This window comes from Rhinopithecus roxellana, chromosome 7, assembly GCF_007565055.1.
Source record: "Rhinopithecus roxellana isolate Shanxi Qingling chromosome 7, ASM756505v1, whole genome shotgun sequence".
NCBI lineage: Eukaryota > Metazoa > Chordata > Mammalia > Primates > Cercopithecidae > Rhinopithecus > Rhinopithecus roxellana.
Genome location: NC_044555.1, coordinates 125,892,295 through 125,912,710, shown reverse-complemented (window position 1 = coordinate 125,912,710; position 20,416 = coordinate 125,892,295). Strand labels below are relative to the sequence as shown.

Genomic DNA, 20,416 nt, shown 5'->3' with positions numbered 1-20,416 from the left:
AGATATTCTCACTATTATCTGCAATATGTATCAGGGTGCATAATAGTGTTGGCATCACAAGCTGTGTCATGCATATCATTTTTTCCCCTTTTGGTTGTTCCTTCTATTAAATTGTGGTGAAAGAAGTCAAAAATAAAATGTTCTATCAATAGGAGGTAAAAGTTTTTCATGTCTAATTTGTCTTCTGCTTTTCATTTTCTTAAAAGCTTTCCATATGTCCATTATCTCCAGACCCTAGCACACAATAGGTGTTCAGTAAGTGTTTGTCAGGTGAATCATAGGATTATAAGCTCTTGAGAGTCTTGTAATTAAAACAGCTATTTGTGATTCATGAATAAATGAATCATGCCACTTTATTCTTACAACAACCCCTGGGAAAGAGGTAGGTTGGATATTTCCTCCCCATTTTACAAAAGCAACAAACTAAGGCTTTGGAGAGGCTGTGACTTACCTAAAGTTGCACAAAAATGCCATGGAGGAACATGATTTGGGAACCAGCTGTCCCTTCCTATCCCCAGCTCAAGCCTTGCCCTTCCCACCAAACCATAGCAGTTCTTGGTAGTCATCACCAACATCTGCTGCCTGGAACTTGGAAAGTCTAAACCAAGGCTATCTTCTTTCCTAAGGAGGTGGCTGGATTTTTGAGATATTTTTATACATTGCTCTGTGCCATTCCTTGGGAAACGAAGATAGAAAGAAAGATAGATACATGGACATGTATGTGTGTGTGTGTGTGTTTATATATGTGTGTGTGTGCATGTGTGTATATATATTATATATATATTTACAGGAATAGTATATATATTTTTTAAAAAAACAAAGACTATTATGAAAGGTAGAGGAGAGGAGTTGACAGAGGAGAAAGACACCAAAAGCCCTGTGTATTCATCTCACTACATTTCTTACCCCAGCCTACCCCCAATCTGACAGCATGGTATCCTGGCAAGGTCCTGAGATATAGACTGAAACTTAGCTTCAAATCCCAGCTTCGCTCCATGTAAGTTTACACACTCACTATTTGACAGAGAGCAAATTATCTTGCTTTTCTGAACCTCAAATCCATGACCTTACAAAATAAAAATCATGGTACCTATTAAGTGTGGCTGTGAAGATAAAATAAAAGATAGGGTAGAATGAAAGTGTTCTCCAAAGGGTACATTACTATGCCAAGCAAGCAAGCAAGCAAGGTGAGGAATTGCCCTCCAAAATACCCGAGAGCCAAACTTGAGGGGAAGACTTAGCAGAAGTGCTACTATCTGGAATGAGGCAGATAGTGTTCACTGCTGAAGAATGCCTCTGTATCACCCTTTGAAGATGAAAATGGGTACTCACCCACTGTCAGCAGGAAGCACACTTCTAGATGGGATACAATGAACTGTATCTTCACTGAGTCTTTCATGATCAGAGATGCAAGGCAGCTAACTGTGTGATATGTGGGGATTCGTCTAGTCTATGCAATGTAGATAAAAGCTAACTGGCCAACAAAAGGGATTTAGTCCTGAACTTTGGCTTCCTTGGCACAGTATGGAAGCCACCCACGCTAGAGATAGTGGAGGGAAGGGGAGAGCCATCTGCAGTAGAAAGCCCCCATTCCTGCCCTGGGATCTTGCAGTCTAGTCAAAGGTCACATAAATGTCAAGTGTCTGAAGACTATCAGGAAAGGCCCATGGTTCTAACATCATCCTTCTCTGCACTAATTTAAATGTGTTTCCTTTCCTTTGTTCTTTTAAGGAATATTAAGAATTGACTATTTCCCCAGGCCCACTAGCACTGGACAGATCCCTAGTCAGCTCTAAGTTTTTAGTTTGCACTCTGTAAATTCTGATTCATTCTTCTCATCTACCTTGCCTCTCAAAGCTTCCCTCTTTGAGACCCACTGCCTTTCAGACACACACACACACACACACACACTCCCACTCACAGACATCCATGTACACGCACATACACCCTTACACTCCCTTACATATTCATTTTCCCTCTCTCTCTCTCTCTCTCTCTCACACACACACACACTCACACACACAGAATTCCCTTCTCCAATGTACTCACTACAAGAGAGGGAAAAAGGGAAATGAGACTTAATTAAAAGGAGGGTCATCAATATTTGCCTCTCCAGACCACATCTGTGTCTTCTACAGAGTGGGCATAAGAAATAAAGGACTGATGGGGACACTCCCGGAAACCATCTGAACAGAGACCATGTCAAAGAAACCTTCAGAATAAGGAAGTTCTCAGAATCCGTGCTGAGAGCTTCTTCTCCTCCATCTTTGTTCCCCTACTCCCACCCCCTCTATTCTCCTTTGATTGTATCTTCCCCAATGAGCATCCAATTTTCTGTCAGTTTTCTTTTCAAAATCCTGTCTGAGTGGCTGTCATAGGGAACTGAGGCTGTGGGAGATGTTTTTCCCTGTTTTTCATGGCATGAATGGTATTTTAAAACTACATTCAAATAAGCATATTTTTAAAAATATCAATATCTGTCTGTCTATCCATCCATCCATCCATCCATCCATCCATCCCCATTCAAAATTGGACCACTCTCATGGCTATGACGCAATCAGAAAAATCCCTAGACCAGGAGTCAGGAGGCCTCCTCAGTTACTAAGCAGCTGAGTGGCCTTGGGCAAGTCAGAGAGCGTCTCCAAGCCCGAAACATAACTGGCGTAATTTATTATCATTCTGTTTATCTAAGGGCACTGTAGAGACACAACTCTCACGTCTGCAAAGTCCTGGATTCTTCCATTGGACTTAGCTAACTCCGGGACACAGGGCCACACGGCTGCTATTCGCAGTTGAAGAGAGAGCCCCCCCACCGCAAGCCCTCCCAAGGGCCTTGGGGCACCAGAGTGCAGGGGACTGAGCCTGTCTCCACCCCCGACCCTCCGCCGAGCACCCATCCCGCTGCGTGCCCTCGGCTCTGAGCTAGGGACAGAAGACTGTGCACACTCTGTGCCGACTGTGCGCCCTCTGCCTCTCGGGGTTGCCCTGGGTCTCTGGCTGCCACTGCGCTGCAGAGCATGGCCTTTAGGCTGGGTTGGGGTCCGCTGCGCAGGTGCTGCCCCTGGGTAGCTCCAGGTAGCGCAGAACCTGTAAAGTTAAAGCCCCGCGGCGCGCGGAAACCACTCTCTGCTGCCTGCCCAGCTGAGATTTAGAAAAATTAAATCTTTCCTTGCGCGCTCTTACGTTTGAGACATTGAACGCAAAAGCCTGGGCAACTTGTTCCACACTCTCAGGTCTCCTCTCCCTCCCTCACGTCGGGCCTTCCACGTGGAAGTGCCCTCACCTCCCTCTCTCACCCCGCAGTGGCCTGCGCTCAGGCCACTGGTGCGCTACCCCTGCACTACCTCTTGGCGAGCCTCTTGGTCCGGCCAGGGAAAGGCTGCGTGACCTGCTCGACAGTCCGGCGGGCGGCGGCGGCTAGTGCTGAGAGGAGCTGCAGGCACTGCCAGCGCTTGGCTCTGCCGCTCAGATTCCCCCACTCTCTGGAAAGCTTGCCGCGGTGGGGAGGGGGCTGATTCATAGCAATTTTCTACCCAGCAGCCAGCTCAGTGCCTTACGCATACCTGTTTGCTGAATTCCCTGGGCCACTCCCACTGGTTCTCAATGTACCCCACAATCTTCTCTCCCTTATTCAAAGCAGAGCTTTCCTTCAAGATTCAGCCAAAGGGTCCCTTCCTTCTGAGTGCTCTGAATCTCTCCTCCCCTGGCCATGCCACACAACCTCACGGTACAAGTGAAGGAAGAGCAGAAATGGAGGTTCAGATGGTTAAGAAACTTACCCAAGGACACAGCTAATTAGTGGTAGAGCCAAGATGAAGGTCCTGCACTCCTGGATCCCAGCTCAGCACATAATTTGCCACAGCACTTTGCTTCCCTTCTGCCTTGACTGGTGTGTCATTTGAGGGCAGGGGACATTCTTTGTTGGCCCTTTGCACACAAGGACTGCACATGGAATAGTCCTTTCCCCTCCTTGCCTCACTCTTTCTGCTCCTTGTTTCCCCTTCTTGTCTAGGGCCTCTGGTCTTCTTGTCTAGGGCCTCTGGTCTTCCAAACTCAGAGATAAAAAGGTCATTTTGTTCAAAGTTCAATGATCAGCAAGAACAAAACAGAAGCTGACTTCACAAAGTCCTCCATTGACCTGGATGGCAACGGTCTCCCACCCCCAACCCCCCTACTATATTCTTAATTTTTCATGTACTGTCTTCTTTGCATATCTAGGCACTTGGAGAAGTCAGAAGGCCATCCACACCAGCCCAAACCATCTTACCTTTTAATACCTCTTCCAAAAATACTCCCTTCTAAACTGCAGCCCACCAATCATATATACAAGTCAACGTCCAACCAAGCAAAAATATATAACTTACAAGAGCTAACTATTCTTATCTGATGCAACAAGGGCAATATGGGGTTAGAAACAAAAGATCTTAAGTGGGAGAATTTCAAATACACAATTACACCCCCCCCCCCAGTTGAATTCTCTCCTGTCTTGGGCCAAGTAAATGCACAAGGGACAGTGTTGTCAACAAACAGGGACAGAAATGGAGAAGAAAGTGAAGAGTCAAGAATATAAGAGACTATGGGTGAGCCCAGCAAGAGGGAAAAATGGGGAAGTAGAGCCTGGGCAAAGGAGAGAAGGAAGAAAAGGGAAGGGAAAGGATAGAGTACAGCTGCTTGCTCCAAGTATAGCTGCTGTGGAAGCCCAGGCAGACATGGACTTACTCTCCAAAGGCTCAGAGATATGGCTCTTAGGTGCCTGGATTGGAAATGAGATCCAGAAGCCGTGTCAAGTTTCACTTATCCCCTAGTAAAGAGAACGAGCGTCTGGCTCTAAGCAGCACTGGTGGTGCTCTTTTCAATTTAAGTGCCACCTCACCATCATTGCTACCACGATGAGGCCCTCGCCCTCCCCTGCTCCCCCAGAATTAAGTAAATCTTACCCAACACAGGAGTACAATTTGAATACTCAGGACAATTTGCCCTTCCACTGAAGGAGAGGAGAGGAGAGGATCTCTCCCTCTCCTCCTGCTGTAAGTGGACTGGGTGCTGCCCCTTTATACATTCTAGAACACCAGATCAGTAGAGGTGGAGAAAGGGAGGGAGCAGCAATTTGAGGCTGGTCCAATTTGTCCCTGGCATCCCCTCTTTCTCTCTCTGTCTCTCTCTCTCTCTCCCTCTGTCTCTCTCTCTCCCTCCATCTCTCTCTCTCTCTCTTCTGTCTCTGCAGCCCCTCCCTATGGCCCTGGAAGCTCTGCTCCCCATCCTGCAACCAGCACCCTCCACTGTGATAAAACACAAAATATTGGAGTACATCTTTCTGGTGATGTTTGCTTTTTAATGTGAGATTTTAGACCTATATGCCAGGGAAAATCTTGAATTGAGGTGGGAGAGGGTGTCGCCGGAGAGGAAAAGAAAACCCACCCAGGTAGCTGGCAACATGGGTTGGTATTGGGGGCAGCTGGGAGACATGATTTGAACCTGAGTACATAGGGATCCAATTTAAGCAGAGAACTGGCATACTAGAAGAGGCTTGGATTACAGGGATTGTCTGGTAACATACATACACAAAGACCGCACGATATAGAGAGAAGGTAGATAACTAAATATCACTCAGCCTCCGTTTTCTCGACTGCGAAATAGGGAAATTAGTGCTCCAATACTACCCTGGAGAAGAATGTGTGAAATGACATAGGTAAAGTACCTAGCACTTACCTTGCCACTGAAGCCCAGAGAGGGGAAAATAACTTGCCCAAGGTCACATAGTAAGTAGCAGAGTCAGGATTGGAACCCAAGTCTCCCAAACATTCCCCTCTCCAGGAGGGTGCCAATGCTATCCTTGGGGACTTGGTTGTGGAACTGGGGAGGTAGGTTAGGAGCTGACTTTATGCATATGAATATAGACGTTCTATCACTCAGTCCCAGCCTCAAGGGCTCAGGCTCCTGCCTCATTCCCCCTTCTCATCATCACTCAGGTAATCTCCTCATGCCATCTTGGACTGATTCATTGCCACGTTAGCGCCATCTCTACCACCTAACTGAGGTGGTGACTCACCCTCTAGCTGGCCAGGGCCTCTGCCCTCCAGGAAAGAGGCTTTCTTCTTAATTGCCTGCAGAAGCCTCAGCCGCAGTGAAGCAATGCTCTTCCAGGCAGGCTTAGAGGTGGAGGGCTTTGAAGAGGAACGGAATAACTCTTTATCCAAAGCCACTGCCCTCCATCCCTGCAGTGCCTAGGGTCCTCTCTTTAGGTTCCTTATGATAACTCCTCATGTACCCTCGAGTCTCAATGTTTCCTAGGGATTTCAACCAGGACATCTCTTGCTGCCTGTATAGAGCTTGCACTGTGTGTCTGGCACAGTGCTAGATGCTGGCGGGACATAAGTTAACAGGAGACATTCCTGGCACCCAAGGAGTGCTCACAAGAAGTTTAAAAATATTAATGTGGCATCTTGGTAAGAAGGAAAAGAATACAAGTGGAGGTGAGTTAGGAAGTCCTTGTAAGGAGGGGAGGCGATGGGCAGAAGAACCTCATCACAACTCCAAGGATTGGAGGTGTGACCTGGATTCTCTTGTGGCCAGTGAATGGCATCACCAAATCATTGGTGCAGGCATTTCCCTTAAACACAGCATATTGCAAGTTAACTGAACTCCTGCCCATCCTCTGTGTTTCTGGCCTGGCTTGGGGGCATCAGCTGGTGGCCATGTCCCCCCTCCCAGACTCTAATCCCCTTTCTTTTAAACTCCCATATCTTTATATTTTTGAAGAGGGTGGGAGAAAGAGGGAGAGAATTGACATCCTCTGTGTTAACTGGAAAGAAGTACTTCACATATATCACTTACTCTAAGCCTCACAACTACCCCGCGACCTAAACCAGCGACTTGCCACGTTAGTCAGCTAACAAGTGGCAGAGCTGGGATTCGAACCTATAAAGAACTCTGAAGCCTGGGTATTTCTGCATGACACTTTACATAATGCGCCACGGAGTAGTGGGAGGGAGAGGTCCATCTCCCTTTCCCTTGCTGTCCATCTCCACAGAAAAGAAGCAAGCGGAGGACAGGAGCCAGAAAGTCATCTGGCCGCGGAGCATTCCGGAGTGACCCTCGCCGCCACCACTCACATAGTCCGCTTATGGAGGGAGGGCACTTCAGAGATTCTCAAGGGGGCTGTGCCGCCAGAACCAGAAGTGCAAAGCACCTTTAGCGACTCTATCGCCCCCTGCCGCCAGTGGCGCCCAGTCCGAAGCTGCTGTTCTCAGGAGGGCTAATGGGCTAAGAAAAGAGCTTACCGACTGACTGACTGCCCAACAACTGTCACGAGCCAGTGCTAGGCTGCAGACAGCCTTGCCAAATGTGATGACATAGGCCGGGGGTGGGGGGGGGGGACATTTAGAGCGCCCTACTATGTGTCCAGTGCGGGGTCAGGGATTTCTAATAGCCATTGCCCTTTACGTAGAAAATGTGATGCTTTGAGAAAGAGTGAGCTCTCCATTAAGAAAAGTCTTCAAGCTAGATTAGAACAGGTTTTGCAAAAAGCTTGTCTGCCAGTCTTAACTCCTTACTTCTTGAAACGAATAAAGCTCTTTACCCTTAACAGTGGCCAGTTCTCTCCAGTGGGGCGTGGGGTGGGGGTGCGGGTGTGGGCGGGGGTGAGAAGCACGTGTCCTGGCTGAGGGTGGGGGTGCGGAGGGGGGCAGAGGTCAAGGCAGTGAAAAGGCCAGGGGGAGGGTGCCAGGAGGAGGAGCCTCCGGAGGGGTCGACCATACGCTGAGTGAGGGTCCCCGCGGAGCCCTCGCGCCCGCTCGCTGATTTCCCAGACCTTCTCGTTTTCCTGGGTTCTGCCTGGATTTTCCTTGGACCCAACTCACTCACTCCCTTTGCTTGGGAATGGGGAACATGGGGGCAACACCCCAGGTCAAAAGGAAAAGAGCATCTGTGCCCGCCCCGCCTCGCTCGCTCATCCTCCCTCCTTTTTTCCCCTCCTCTCCTCCTCGCCCCCTTCTCTTCCGCCCAAAGGGAAGGCGGGGGCGGGCTGTGTGTGTATGTATGTATGCATGTAAGCGTGTGTGCGCGCGCGCGCGTGCGGTAGATCTGTGTGTGCGTTCGGTGTGTGGCTGGGTGTGGGGGGTGTGTGAGCGGAGCACGTTTTAGCTGGAGTGCTTGGTGTGGTGTGTATTTGGTTTGCGCTTTGACATGCAGCATGTGTTTGTGTGTGCACGCTTATAGGTTGTATGTTTCTGCCCGATTATAGTGGGATTATGTGGGTGCGGTTTGAAGGTGGGTGTGTGCTGCTCCTGCCGGGGTTTGTGGTCTTGCTGTGGTGAGTGTATATGTGTGTGCAGTGTGTGGATGTGTGTGCGCCCGTTGAAGCTTGTGTGCATATGTGTGGTGTGTTTTTATGCTTAGATGCAGTGTGTCAATGTGGGTTTACAGGTGGTGTTTGTTGAAGTGTGTAGTGTGTGAATGTGTTCGTGTGCAAGATTTCTCTGTAAGTCAATCTACTTGAGGTGTGTGTTCAAAGGTTTATGCATGTGAGGGTGCGGTGTGTGTCTTTTGGTGTGATGTTCTCGTGTGTGGTGTGGACGCATGTGGTCAGCTTACGTGCTTGGATGAACGGGTTGTGTGTGTCTTGAAGGGGGATTGCCGCGTAAGTGTATGGGTGCGGTGTGTGAGAGTACAGGGTTGTCTAAAAGAACCCAAGTGACCGTGTGTGTGGTTGGGGGCGGGGACGAGTGGGACGTTGGGCTGGGACTGAGAGGAGAAAGGAAGTAGGGGCCGCGACCTCGGCAGGGGTGCCCGCTGGTCTGATCTTCACCGTGGGGGTTCGCCTGCCCGCCCACCTCTGTGGCCAGCTGGGGCAGGGTGTGAATTTACCTGACTGCTTAGAGGAAAGAAGAGGAGGGCGCCGCACGTGATTGGCCAGGTAGGGCGCCTAGGGCGCGATACAGGGGCTGGTGGGAGTAAACTGGATAGATTCTTGGTCTCTGACCTGACACCCCTCCCCCGCCCAGGAGATCCCAGTTGGTGCCTAGCTGAGCCCAACTATTTGCTCAGGGCCTGGCTGTTTCACACCTTTTTGGCTTTGTGTGGGCAGATCCAGTTGCCTGGAAGCCCTTTCCCCTTGGGCCTTGTGACAAACTCCTACTTATTTTTTTAAACCTAACTCCAGAATCACAAAACTTTCTCTGCTCTTCTGTGCTTTTCCCTCTCAACTGAGGGCTCCCTTCTTTGAGCCACCACAATTACACCCTTCATACTTCTCATGACATGATCATACATAACTGCAATAATTTATTTACCTTTTTAAACTCTGAACTGCTGTAGAGAATACCTGGTATGTAGCAAGGATAGTTGTAATAATAATAATAATGTTGCCGTTTGTTACGTACCTACTGTGTACTGGGCATTGTAAGTGTTCTGACATGCATTATCTCCTTGGGTCCTTACAATGATCCTGTAAGGTAGATAGAGCTATAATCATTGCTATTTTTACACTTCACACATCAGGCTCAGAGTAGTTAAGTAATTTCCCCAAGATCACACAGACCCTAGGAGGCAGAGCTGGTATTTGAACTCAGGTCTACCATATTTCCTAAACCTTTATTACATACCAGGTGGCTTTACTAAGAGTCCCCTGATTCCTGCTAGACGTTGAAGTTTCTATCAAACATTATCATTTCTCTACAAATCTTTCTTTTGAGTTTACTGACAGCACCAGAAGTAGTCAGCATAATTACTTTCTTTGTCTCCCAGACAGCGGATACTTTCTCCACCTAATTACCTGCTTTGTTGATACGTCAAAATCTGTAATTACTCTAGGCACAAGTGCACCTCACTGGCTCCAGTTCTGGGAGCTCTCCATAGGCTGGTGCTGAAAGAAAGAGTTGAAAGTGAACATTTTCCAGCCATAGGGTCAGGGGAATTGGGTATGGAGGGATATGGAGGTGAAGAATCAGGGTGGAGTAAGAGAATCATTTCACAGCTCCCCCAGACCCATTTTTATAACATCACTACCAGAAGTTGGTATATGGCAAATTTCAAATAGAGCAAGCATCTCCATACCAAACTGCATGTAGAAAAACAAGCAGAGCTTCTCCCTCAGAAAAGATTACTGAATGGACCCCATTTTATATTATTCATGAGTCGGGGGGCACTGCACTTTCCTAATGGGGCTCATGCTGCTCTAATGCCTTCCAAGCAGCCTCATCTGAGAAACCCAAATTAAAGCAATACATCGCATTTTGGGGAACACATTTATGGGGGGAGCATGATGTCATCCCAGTCACAGCTAAAGGGCCTCTGGAAGCACTAGCTCCCAGCTTAGCCCCCAGGGAACCAGCCTAGACTGCTGCAAAGAGGTCAGGGGGTGGATAGAGAGGGACAATTCAACAGTGGTGAGTCACTTCGCCACTTTTCAGGGGGGAAAGTGAGAAGCACGATTTAAATTGCCACTGTTATTATTGTGCCCTTTCATCTGGCACAAATGAGCCTGGTGCGTGGATGAAAAACAGTTGGAACATCCATAAAGCTTCCCCCCAGCTGGGCCTGGGTCAGCACCTCATCCTGGGTGGGCACAAAAAGCATTGCCAAAAGTATTCTGTAGCCAGAAAGTCTCCTTTTTGGGGGAAAAGGGGAGCCTAAATATGTCAGTCTTACTCAGGCAGGGCATAGACCACCTGAAGCCCCTTGGTTTCATTAAACTTAAATCCATACAAGGTGTTCAGGCAAACTTTGGTATCTTCTAGCATCTGGTCTCAGATGCTCAGCTTTCCTGCTGCTGTGGGGCCAATCTGACACCTCCTCACTCTCCTCTGAATATACCGGCTTCACTTCCACCTCCTCACAGCTGTTCATGTGAGGCCTCTCTTCCTCAGAGGGTCTGCCCCTGCTTCTCAACACCAGCACACACACATACGCACACATGCATAAACACATCACTAGACTACCCATCTAAATCCTGTTGTGTCAGTTCCACTTTGGTTCATAAAGACCATCTGGTTCACTCCAGCTCAGTGTTCCTGCCTGTGAAATGGAGGACAAACTTCAACTCTGAAGAAGCCAAAAGCTCCCCGGCTATGGCTCCAAAGATGCAGTCGTGGGCCAGGGACTACTAGCATAATGGAAAGCTATCCTTCTCTGATGCCCCCCACCCATATAAATGGGGCAATAAGAGGGGCTATCAGAACACTTATCAACATGCCACCACCATGGGATAGACACACAGACACACACACGCGCGCGCGCACACACACACACACACACACTCTTTCCTTGGAGCTTAAAATCGCCATCATAAGTCTCTCTCGCTTTGGAGTTCAGGAAATGTGTTCCTATAACATGAAGATTATATGGGGAATTGCAAAGGTGGAAAACGCTTTAATAACTCCCATTACGGTCCAATATAAACAGAGATTTGCTTAATTTCACCCTAAATATGAGAATCTGGAGGAGCAGGGTACCAAAATGTGGATTTTTGTGGGGAGAGAGATCATGGTTTCCCCATGAGAGTAAAACCCTTGAAAATCAGGGCTTTTGTTTTTTCCATGTGGGGAGGGCAGAGAAAGACCACAGGCTTCAGAATGAGACAGCTTTGTGTTGATATCCCAGCTTGAGCACTTACTTGCTGTGTGATCTTGGCAAGGTTACTTCACCTCTCTGAGCCTCAGTTTCCTCAACTGTAAAATGGAGATGTTAACACCTGCCTAGAATTGCTCAGATGACTAAAGGAGGTAAACCATAGAAACCATCAGCCAAGTGCTTAACAGATACAGTAAATGTTTAAGAAAAGGTTAGTTAATTCCCTTCTGCACTTTTTTTCCTTCTCATGTAGCCCAGAGTGTCTCAACCATGGTGTTCAGGGAGTGGAGCCAACTGACTAAACTGCCAATTTTCCTCATTACTGGCTTGTCTGACACTCTTGAAATAGTCCCTCTTCTTTTAGGGTGATGTTTGATCAGCCTAATGCAGCCCCGGAAGAACTGGACCTTAAGTCCAATTCTCACTCTGCAGTTTCTCCTTGCAGTGTTAATGAGACCAAGGTTTCGGATATAATACTCCACACAGGAAAGTTTCAAACTTTCTGCTCACTGTCCAGACTTCCCTCCACCCCAGTTGCTGATCCAGCCCCAACCCAGTCTCCTAAATATGTGCCATTGTGCCCCAGAAAGTAAAAGCATGATTATTTCCTGGCTAAGATTGCCCTATGACTCCTGTTTTGTTTTCCCCTCACTTTCACTCTAGAAATAATAGTGCCTAAGGCCATCCAGTTTGTAGCAGCCACCTATGTTGAGAGGTAGATGGGATGATAGAGAAAGATATGATGGTTCTCTGAGATATGCTATGCAGCACCTAAAATACATCTCTGATTAGTTTTTATTCATGTGTTCCCAATTAAAGGAAAATAAATTCTACCCTTTGCCAAAACTAGTGAAGTGGAAGAAGACCCCAGTCTGAACCCCTTCCTCCCTGGTGCTTTTGCCTCCCTCTAGAGACAAAAGCAAGTCATTGCAAGCTATGGCTGCATTTAAGCAGGGAGTGGTGGAGGAAGATCAAGAAATTGGGGACGGGGGAGGGGTGGTGGTGGTGGATATAATCCCACGGAGGGATAAAAAGACTACAGAATAGAGAGGTATTGAGATTCATGGCAGGAAAAGCTCTGAGAGGTCCCCACCTAGATGCTTCCAGACTCTGGAAGGTGCCTTCAACTCCTCCCTCTCGTTCATCCCTTCTATTTATCCTGCATGCTACCCTCACTGACCCCAGATACCTCCTTGCAAGTGAGTCCCTCTGAGGATTTAAGAATTTCGAAAAACTTCTCCAGCTCCTACCCCTGTCTGCTTCTGTGGAAGTCCTGGAGCCTCAGCTTTGAAAAGGGAAATGGGAGGGGTAACAATTAGGTGTCAACCACATCGGACAGAGAATAGTTAGAGCAGGGGTTCCAGATACGTCCATGCCACTTAGTAAGTTTCCTTAATAAACAGGGACCTACCTGCTGAGTATTGGGTACCCATCCTGAGGAAGCCGCGTGGTTGCTCAAGAAGTGTATCTGAGACGTGACAGTAGCTGCCAAGGCTCATCAAACATGCCATCTACCTACTTCTGCTGATACATGTGAGAACAAATGATACTGCCAGCAGGAAACAGAAATCGTTTCCTAGTGACTCAGAGCCCCATCTATGAGGACACAGGTGGTGGGTTTGTATTGCATCTTTCAGTTGAAATTCCTTTTCACAGAAAGAAATTTATAGATAATCAAATAAGTCAAAGACCGGCATCTGGGCCCTGGGCAAAGCATCACCAACATCATGTTGACCACCTAGTAAATGTCTGCCACATGTCAGCATAGGAGCTTTGCAAATGTTTCTCTCTTTTAATTTCACTCAAGCTTTGAAGTCATATCAAAAAGGATTGTAATCCTTGCTCAGCCACTGTGTGACAGTGGGCAAGTTACTAAACTTCTCTGAGCTTTTGTCCTTAAAATAGAGACAATAATACTAACCTCAGAGAGTTGTTACGGTTAGAGATAGTTTATGTAGAGTGACTGGTATTTACAAATAGTAAACATTTGGAAAAAATAAAACTTCTTTTGATAACTGACCATAGAAAGCATTTAATATAATGACATCTACAATAGCAGTAATAAGAACTATTATTATTATTTATAACCACAAAATATAGACATTATTATGTCATTTTAAGAGAGGTTAAGTAACTCTCTCACAGCAACCTTATAAGAGCTGGCCTGGGATTCAAACCAGTTGTTCCTCTTCCCACCCGGAGTTAGTGGAAATTTCATGATCATTGGGAAGATCATGTTTGGCTGGCCTGATCCAGTTATTATATTTAAACTACAATTAGAAGAAAAAATATATTTAAACTGTGTATAGTGGGATTCTAGATCACTGTATAGTTTATTTGCATATCACAGGTCCTAAATTTGCCTTTTTATGCCTTTTTAAATTAGTAATTGAAGAACAAACTTCATAGACTTTAGAAAACAGAGAAATAGCTATTATCCCACCACCTTAATAGATTCTCTAACTCTATCTTATTGTCAATTTCTTTCTAATCTTTCAAAAATGCATATTTGACAGTTATAATCATACCATTTTCTATGTTGTTACATATTCTTGGCAAAAATAATTTTTATGGTTCTATGCAATCTAACAAGTGGATATGTCATGGATTTTATTTAACCATTCCACTATTGTTGGACATTTAGGTTGTCGTAGTAGGTAGGTGTGAAAAAAAAGGAATAATGTTACTTTCACCGTTGCCATAATCACCCTCAGGGACCTGGTGTCTTGCTTCTTGCTCTATCAGTGCTCAATGCTTTCCGTCATTTGATATTTAAGCTTGATAAATGTCAGCTCTACTGCTGGAGTCTGAGATACATTTGCAAGAGTATTATTTTCTGCCGGTTTTCATCACACAGATTCTGTATTTCATCCTCATGATGGGTAAAGTGTGGGCTAAGCTCTAGAGCATCACATTTTTTTTCCCCTGGGAGAAATGTCTTTTGAGGTACAAACAAGTAATAAAGAAAATTGGGGAAGTCCTGCCATTGGTGAATGGGGGTGCTTATCTGAGGACCTGACCTGGAGAATGGGGTGTCTCATTGGCAGTCACGCCCCATCTCTGGAAACTGATCCTGCTGCAGCACAACTAGGCCTGGCCTCAGCAAATCGATTCGGTCCCATCTCCAAGAAAAGATCAAATTTGTATGTAAAGTGGGCCCCAGGGTCCCTTCAGCTTTAGAGCTTTGGCTGCTTTACAGAAGTCCAATTGTTTGAGGCCAAATCCAATGCCAAGAGTGAACTGGGGAGAGAATTTCAAGTGGGTCAATTGTGCTGTCTCTTTCCCTGGGAAAGAAGACCTTTCTGGGCCCTCTTTCCTCCCAGACCTCAATGATGCCTCTTCCAAGTGCCTTCCTATGGTTGCCCATTGCCCATTGTAACCCTCAAACAATTGTTCTGATGCAAGCCACCATGGCACATGTATACCTATGTAACAAAACTGCACGTTCTGCACATGTATCCCAGAATTTTAAGTAAATTTAAAAAAAAAAAAAGAGTTGAAACAACAAAAAAATAGCAAACATCAATAAAAGAGTGATGATATTCCAATGAAGACAAAATAAACCTGCCCCTCAAAAAAAAAAAAAATACTGTGACATACCAACTATCTCTTGGGCAAGTGTAATGGGGATGAAGGAACATTTAGATACTGCCCCACTTCTGCCCAGTCAGGTGACAGCTTCCTCCCCCAACCCCATCTCTGATGCCTGAAGACTTCTGAAAGACATTCGAAGGGAGGCACCAAGGCAATTACAGCCCTGCAGAATATCAATAGTTACCCACAAAGTTACCCTTCACATTGTACAGCATTTCTCAGGGGGAGTGCAATGAAGTGAGCTCTTGCCCAGTCAAAAAACTACCCAAAGATTATTTATTTCAAAGTGATGCCCTGTGACTTAAGTGAGATTATATATGTAAGGAACTGAGCCTAAGGGCCCAGCATTTGGGAAGTGCTTCACATATATCAGCTGCTCTTGTATAAGTAGTAGAGCTGATGTAGGCAGTGGTGTGCTGCAGGGGTATATTGGGGAATAGGTCCCACTAGACTAGAAATGCAGCAGCGAATATAAGGTCTTACACTTGAGTTCAAACACCAAATACAGAATGGAGACTCTGAAAAGAACTTGGGTTTACTCAAGGAAAAAGAGTAGCTTTCGTTGAAAGTAATTCAATGTAAATAAAGTCTTTGTGTGAACTGTGTGGCTGTGCATGGGATTTGTGAGCGGTGCATACACGGGTAATGTGAGTATATTATGCTGTGTGTAGAAAGTATGTAGTGCATGTGAGGCATGTGTGTGTTCATGGCTTTGCACGTGGGCATGCATAGGTGTGGTAATGTATATGTTATGTGTGTGTTTATGACTACGTATGTGTGTACCTTGGGTGTGGCGTAGGCTTCCAAAAGAGTGAAAGTCAGCCATCCAGGACTATATTTATAGGGGCATAGCTGGAAAACCTCTTTTGGCCCGGTCATTGGACATTTATAAGTTGGAGCATGTTCAAAGAAAAGCAGGTAGACATGGGTGGGGGCCCTGAAGCTATGTCACATGTTAAACAGATGAAGAAACTGGGGAAGTTTGGCCTAGGTAAGAACAGGGTGAGTTAGGGGTGGGACAATGGGGAGAGCTAGCACTGTTTCCTAGGAAGGAGGACCACGGAAGTCAATGCCAGGGCCAGAAGGTGGAAGCTCCCAGGACATAGATTTGGGTTTTGGGGTTCAGTTTAAGGAAAAGCCTTCTAATTCTAATAGACATTGCTGTTTTCAGATGGGAGTTGGGCTTCCTGGTGTAATATGGACTCCCTCCTATGTGGTTATTCATAAAGAAGCCTTCATGTCCTTGATCTCATTGGAGTCACATGACGACCTTCTAGTCCAAGCAAGGGCGAAATGTTTCCCTCACCCTCTTTTTCAGGGTAGACTGTTAGAGCAGTAAGGCCTCAAAAGACATCTTATGAAACTCCCTTATATTTTTGATTCACCGGGATCATATAAACCTTAAAAATATGCAAAAGAAAAAATTAAACTCTGTGTGTATGCAGTTCTTTTTCCTTCTCAGAGATCTTGTTGCTGGCTCGAGGCTGTACTTGAACTGGCTAAGCATGCCGTAGTGTTTTAGCAGGAGGTCAAACTCCAGGGATGGTTCTCAGTAGGGTGTTGGGGCTGGCAAGAACTAAAAACAGGTCTCTGCTGAACTAAGTTGCTGAGGCCCCTCCTCTCCCTGACTTCCCTCCCCCGCCTGTCAGGGGGCAGAGGAAAGAGGAGACAACCCCAGGTTTGGTCTATGGCTGGTGCCCAATGACGCACTCTCACCAATATAGATTTTGGAGGTGGAGACTATGGAAAAACAGGTGGCTGTGGGGGCAGGTGGCAGCCTGAAGGAGGTGGGGCTTATCAAGGGGGAGTGAAGGACAGTATGGGTGGGGGTCCTGGGGTACTTCAAAAAGAAAATATCAGTCTCCTGAAACTTTAAGGACCAAAATATAATCAGTTGTCAAAATGTACTTTGTAGAAGCAGTTCCAGAAAAGGGGTGAAATGTGACCCACATATGCCAGTGCTGTGATCTTTGCACACTTGTGTCCTCAATTCCACAGAAATAGGGAAACCAAGCATTGATCTCAAGTACCCAAGGAAAGACAGCGACTAAAGACCCCAGGGGTCCACTACTGGGCAGTCTGGGGCAGTGGGCAGCTGGCAGAGCCTAAGCTGACCCATGTATGCTGCCAACCTGTTGGGTAACCTTGGGCAGGCTTTTTCTATCTTCAGTGTCATCATCTCTTAAATGAAGGGGTTAAATTCGACGACTCTGGGGGGTCCATTCCTGATATTCTGTGTTTGAGATTGAGACAAGGGGACAAACTTCAAGGCAAAATGAACCCCCGCCTCCTTCAGGATCCCTGGGGCCTGGCTTGCCCTGTCAGGGACATTCATCCTTGGGCCTTTAGGGTCCTTGAGTTGCGGGACGCCGCTCCTGCGCGTCTGGCCCCAAGGCTCTGGCTGTCCCTGCAGGCGGCTGAGCCAGCGACTCCGCCCACCAGCTCGTCCCGCGTACCGCCGAGCCATTAGCGCGATTGCTCGCGGTTCCCGGCAAAGCTGGTGATTTATGCGGGGCCTCGACGGGGCAGTCCCTTGAGCCAGGAACAATTAGCTAAAAGCCAGCAGGAAGGGAGGCAAGGGGGCGACCAGCCAAGCCCCAGGGCGCCCAGCCGGGGCTGTAGCCGCCGGCCGCCCCCGGCCGAGCACCCCAGCCCCCCGACTCGGTGGGCCCCACTCACCACGGCGGGGGCGGGGCTCAAAGGCCGAGGCGAAAAGGCAGTCCAGTATCCACGCCATGACCCGCGCTGAGTGCCCGGCAGCTCGCAGTTAACCTTTGCGTCGTCCCCGGCACTGGCCGCCCTAAGTAGACCCCGGTGACCACGCCCTGAGCCGCACCCTGCACCCAGCTAAGAGTGTCTCGGTCACCGGACACCTCGAGCATGTCACGAAGGGGGCAGGGCCTCAGGGGAACCCCCCCCCCTCCTGCCAGAAGAGAGGCCGCTGGTCCCGCAGCCCCTTGCCCCACGCGAAGGGAGGCCGAGACACACAGCTCCTGTCCCGGGAAGCTCTGACTCTGAGGGCGGGACCCTGCCCCTACCCCAGGGAGCCCAGAGCCTGAGGGGAGACTCCATCTCAGCCCTGGTGAGCCCCAAATCTGAGAGGGAGGGAAAGTCCCTGTCCCCCACCCCTTCCCCAGGAGCCCTTGATTGGGCACATAAAAGCAGGCCTGTCCCCAAAGGCTGGAATTTGAAGGCGAGGTAGCGCACCTGTCCCAGGGAGCCTCAGATCTGAGGACGAGACTGTATCCCAAGCTCTAGAAAACTCCACGATTTAGCGGAGCGTCATCTCAGCCCTCAAGAGGCCTAGTCTAAGCGGGAAGCAGTGTGCCCCCCAGGATCCCTGAATCTAAAGGGGAGTTGATGTCTCAGCCCTTGGGGACCCTCCCACCGCCACCCTTAACCCCTCTCTTAGGGCAGGCATCACCTCAGCCCCGAGTGGCTCCAAGTCTGATTTAAATCACTGCTCTGTTCTAGAATGTGAGTAGGAAAAATGATTTTGCCGCCTCCCCCAAGAAGCCCCATATCTGAGAGTAATCTTACTTCCCTTGTCCTGGGAATTCTGCAGGGAAGAGGGAGATGCTCTCCTGCCTGGAAACATTTGTATTGAGGGGGTTGATCATCAACTGAGATAAAAGAACCCAGTGTCAAGTATGTACAAATATGGGGTACCCCCCACTTGCTGCCGACTTACAGATTCCACTGACAATGCTTTTGCTCAGGGCACTGATATAGGAGGGGGACCAACATTTATTTTTAGAAAGAATTTGATATTTGATATTTCAACGGGGGGTGGTACTGTGTTGGATTTTCTTACACTTCTTTTATGGCTTTGTATTTTTACATTTTAAATACATATGGGAGCACATGCCACAATGGGTTCAGTGTTTGGGGCCTCTGGTGGTGGTAAAAACAGCCCTGCCCCCCAAATCCTGGGGTGGAAGCAGCCACCAGAGATGGATCACATTGGGCAGGAAGGGCGTCTAAACGAAAGTTCCTTTTTACTTCAAGTCCAGGGGCCCAAATTAATTTCTCTCCCAATTTGCCATTGGTAGCTGTACAGACATGACTCTGCGCCTTGTTTTTCTCCACTGGGAGAATGGGGCTCTGTTGATCAAAATGCTAGTGAGGAGGTAGAAAGAAATATGGAAAATCTTCTTCCAGCATCTCGATTGCAGGCCAGAGGAGTGGAAGCCTCAATCATGGGATCCGTTGGGGAGAGCAGTTATTATATTTGCTTTGCTAACCACTGATATTAGCATTAACGTGGCAAAAGGGGTGCATAAAATGGAAAAATTGCCTGTACTTTGCCATACAATTCTTAGCAAAGCGGAGCTATCTTCGGAGTTTAAAGGTATTCCACTCATTTCCCTTCCTTTCTGGGAAACATGGTACCTCTCTGCCTTTGTACCAATATCTAAATCATTTCCAATTTTATCTGTTTTCTAAAAGCAATCACAGACAACAAACACTCACCAGATCTGCTCTTTTACCAATTTCTGCTTTACAAATACTTAGTCATCCAAGCCAAACAAGCCTGACATCTAGAAATGTCCAGTTTCAGGCCCGGGATATTGAAATCTCAGCTTTACCTCTTCCCATGAGCTTATCCAGCACCAGCTTTTGAAAAGGCCTCAATGGGTTCCTTTTTTTCCCAACTGAATGAGCTTTTTTTGGGCTCCCTCATGGCACAAAATCTGCCTGCCTGGTCCAATCCAAGAGTCCTTGGAAACTGAAATTGCTCTGCTTCCAGGGCAGCTCTACTTGAGGTACAAACCCATGACAGCTGTCCTTCTTTGTTGCCTTTTCCTCAAGAGGTGTAATGTAGTAAAGGAACAAAGCTACAGAAACTCACAAACCTAGATTGGAAGCTCAATTCTGCTATGTTCTAGCCATGTAATCTTGGGAGGGTTATTTAATCTCGCTGAAGCTTAGTTTCCTCACCTGTAAAATGGGTATATTAATAGCTATGGAAAAAGCTCCAGGTGGACCAAAGCATCTACTCTTTTGGGAAAAAAGAGAAGAGAAAATACAGAGGTCAGAAGTGTTTAAAAAATTGATTTAGTAACTAAGTTAGCAGTTTTGCCCTGTCCCTTTTCTTTGACTTGCCGACTCTGCCACTTAATTACTTAGTGTTACATTCCCTTTGAAAATCTTTATCCTTAACTAAATGTCCTGGGGTAGAAGGACATAATAGACATAATAAGGAAATGCATTCATCCATCAATCCATTAATTCATACAACAAATATTTGTCA

General features: G+C 47.2%; 1 protein-coding gene and 1 long non-coding RNA gene across 3 annotated transcripts in view; one reads left to right on the top strand and one right to left on the bottom strand.

The window, feature by feature from the left end:
• The window catches only part of ARHGAP36 (Rho GTPase activating protein 36), a 31,622-nt gene extending 13,578 nt beyond the window's left edge, over positions 1 to 18,044 (bottom strand). Inside the window, exon 1 of one of the 2 annotated variants that reach the window (XM_010358056.2) lies at positions 17,842 to 18,044. Coding sequence is in view for 1 of the 2 variants with exons in the window: in XM_010358057.2 (XP_010356359.1) it covers positions 17,842 to 17,899 (58 nt within the window). In the remaining variant the exon portion in view is untranslated. The remainder of the gene's footprint in view (positions 1 to 17,841) is intronic. The other variant, XM_010358057.2, reaches the window with a different exon arrangement.
• A 98-nt stretch (positions 18,045 to 18,142) lies between these two features.
• LOC104658125 overlaps positions 18,143 to 20,416 on the top strand; it is a 38,534-nt gene continuing 36,260 nt past the window's right edge. Inside the window, exon 1 of the long non-coding RNA XR_747387.2 lies at positions 18,143 to 18,244. This is a non-coding gene — a long non-coding RNA (uncharacterized LOC104658125). The remainder of the gene's footprint in view (positions 18,245 to 20,416) is intronic.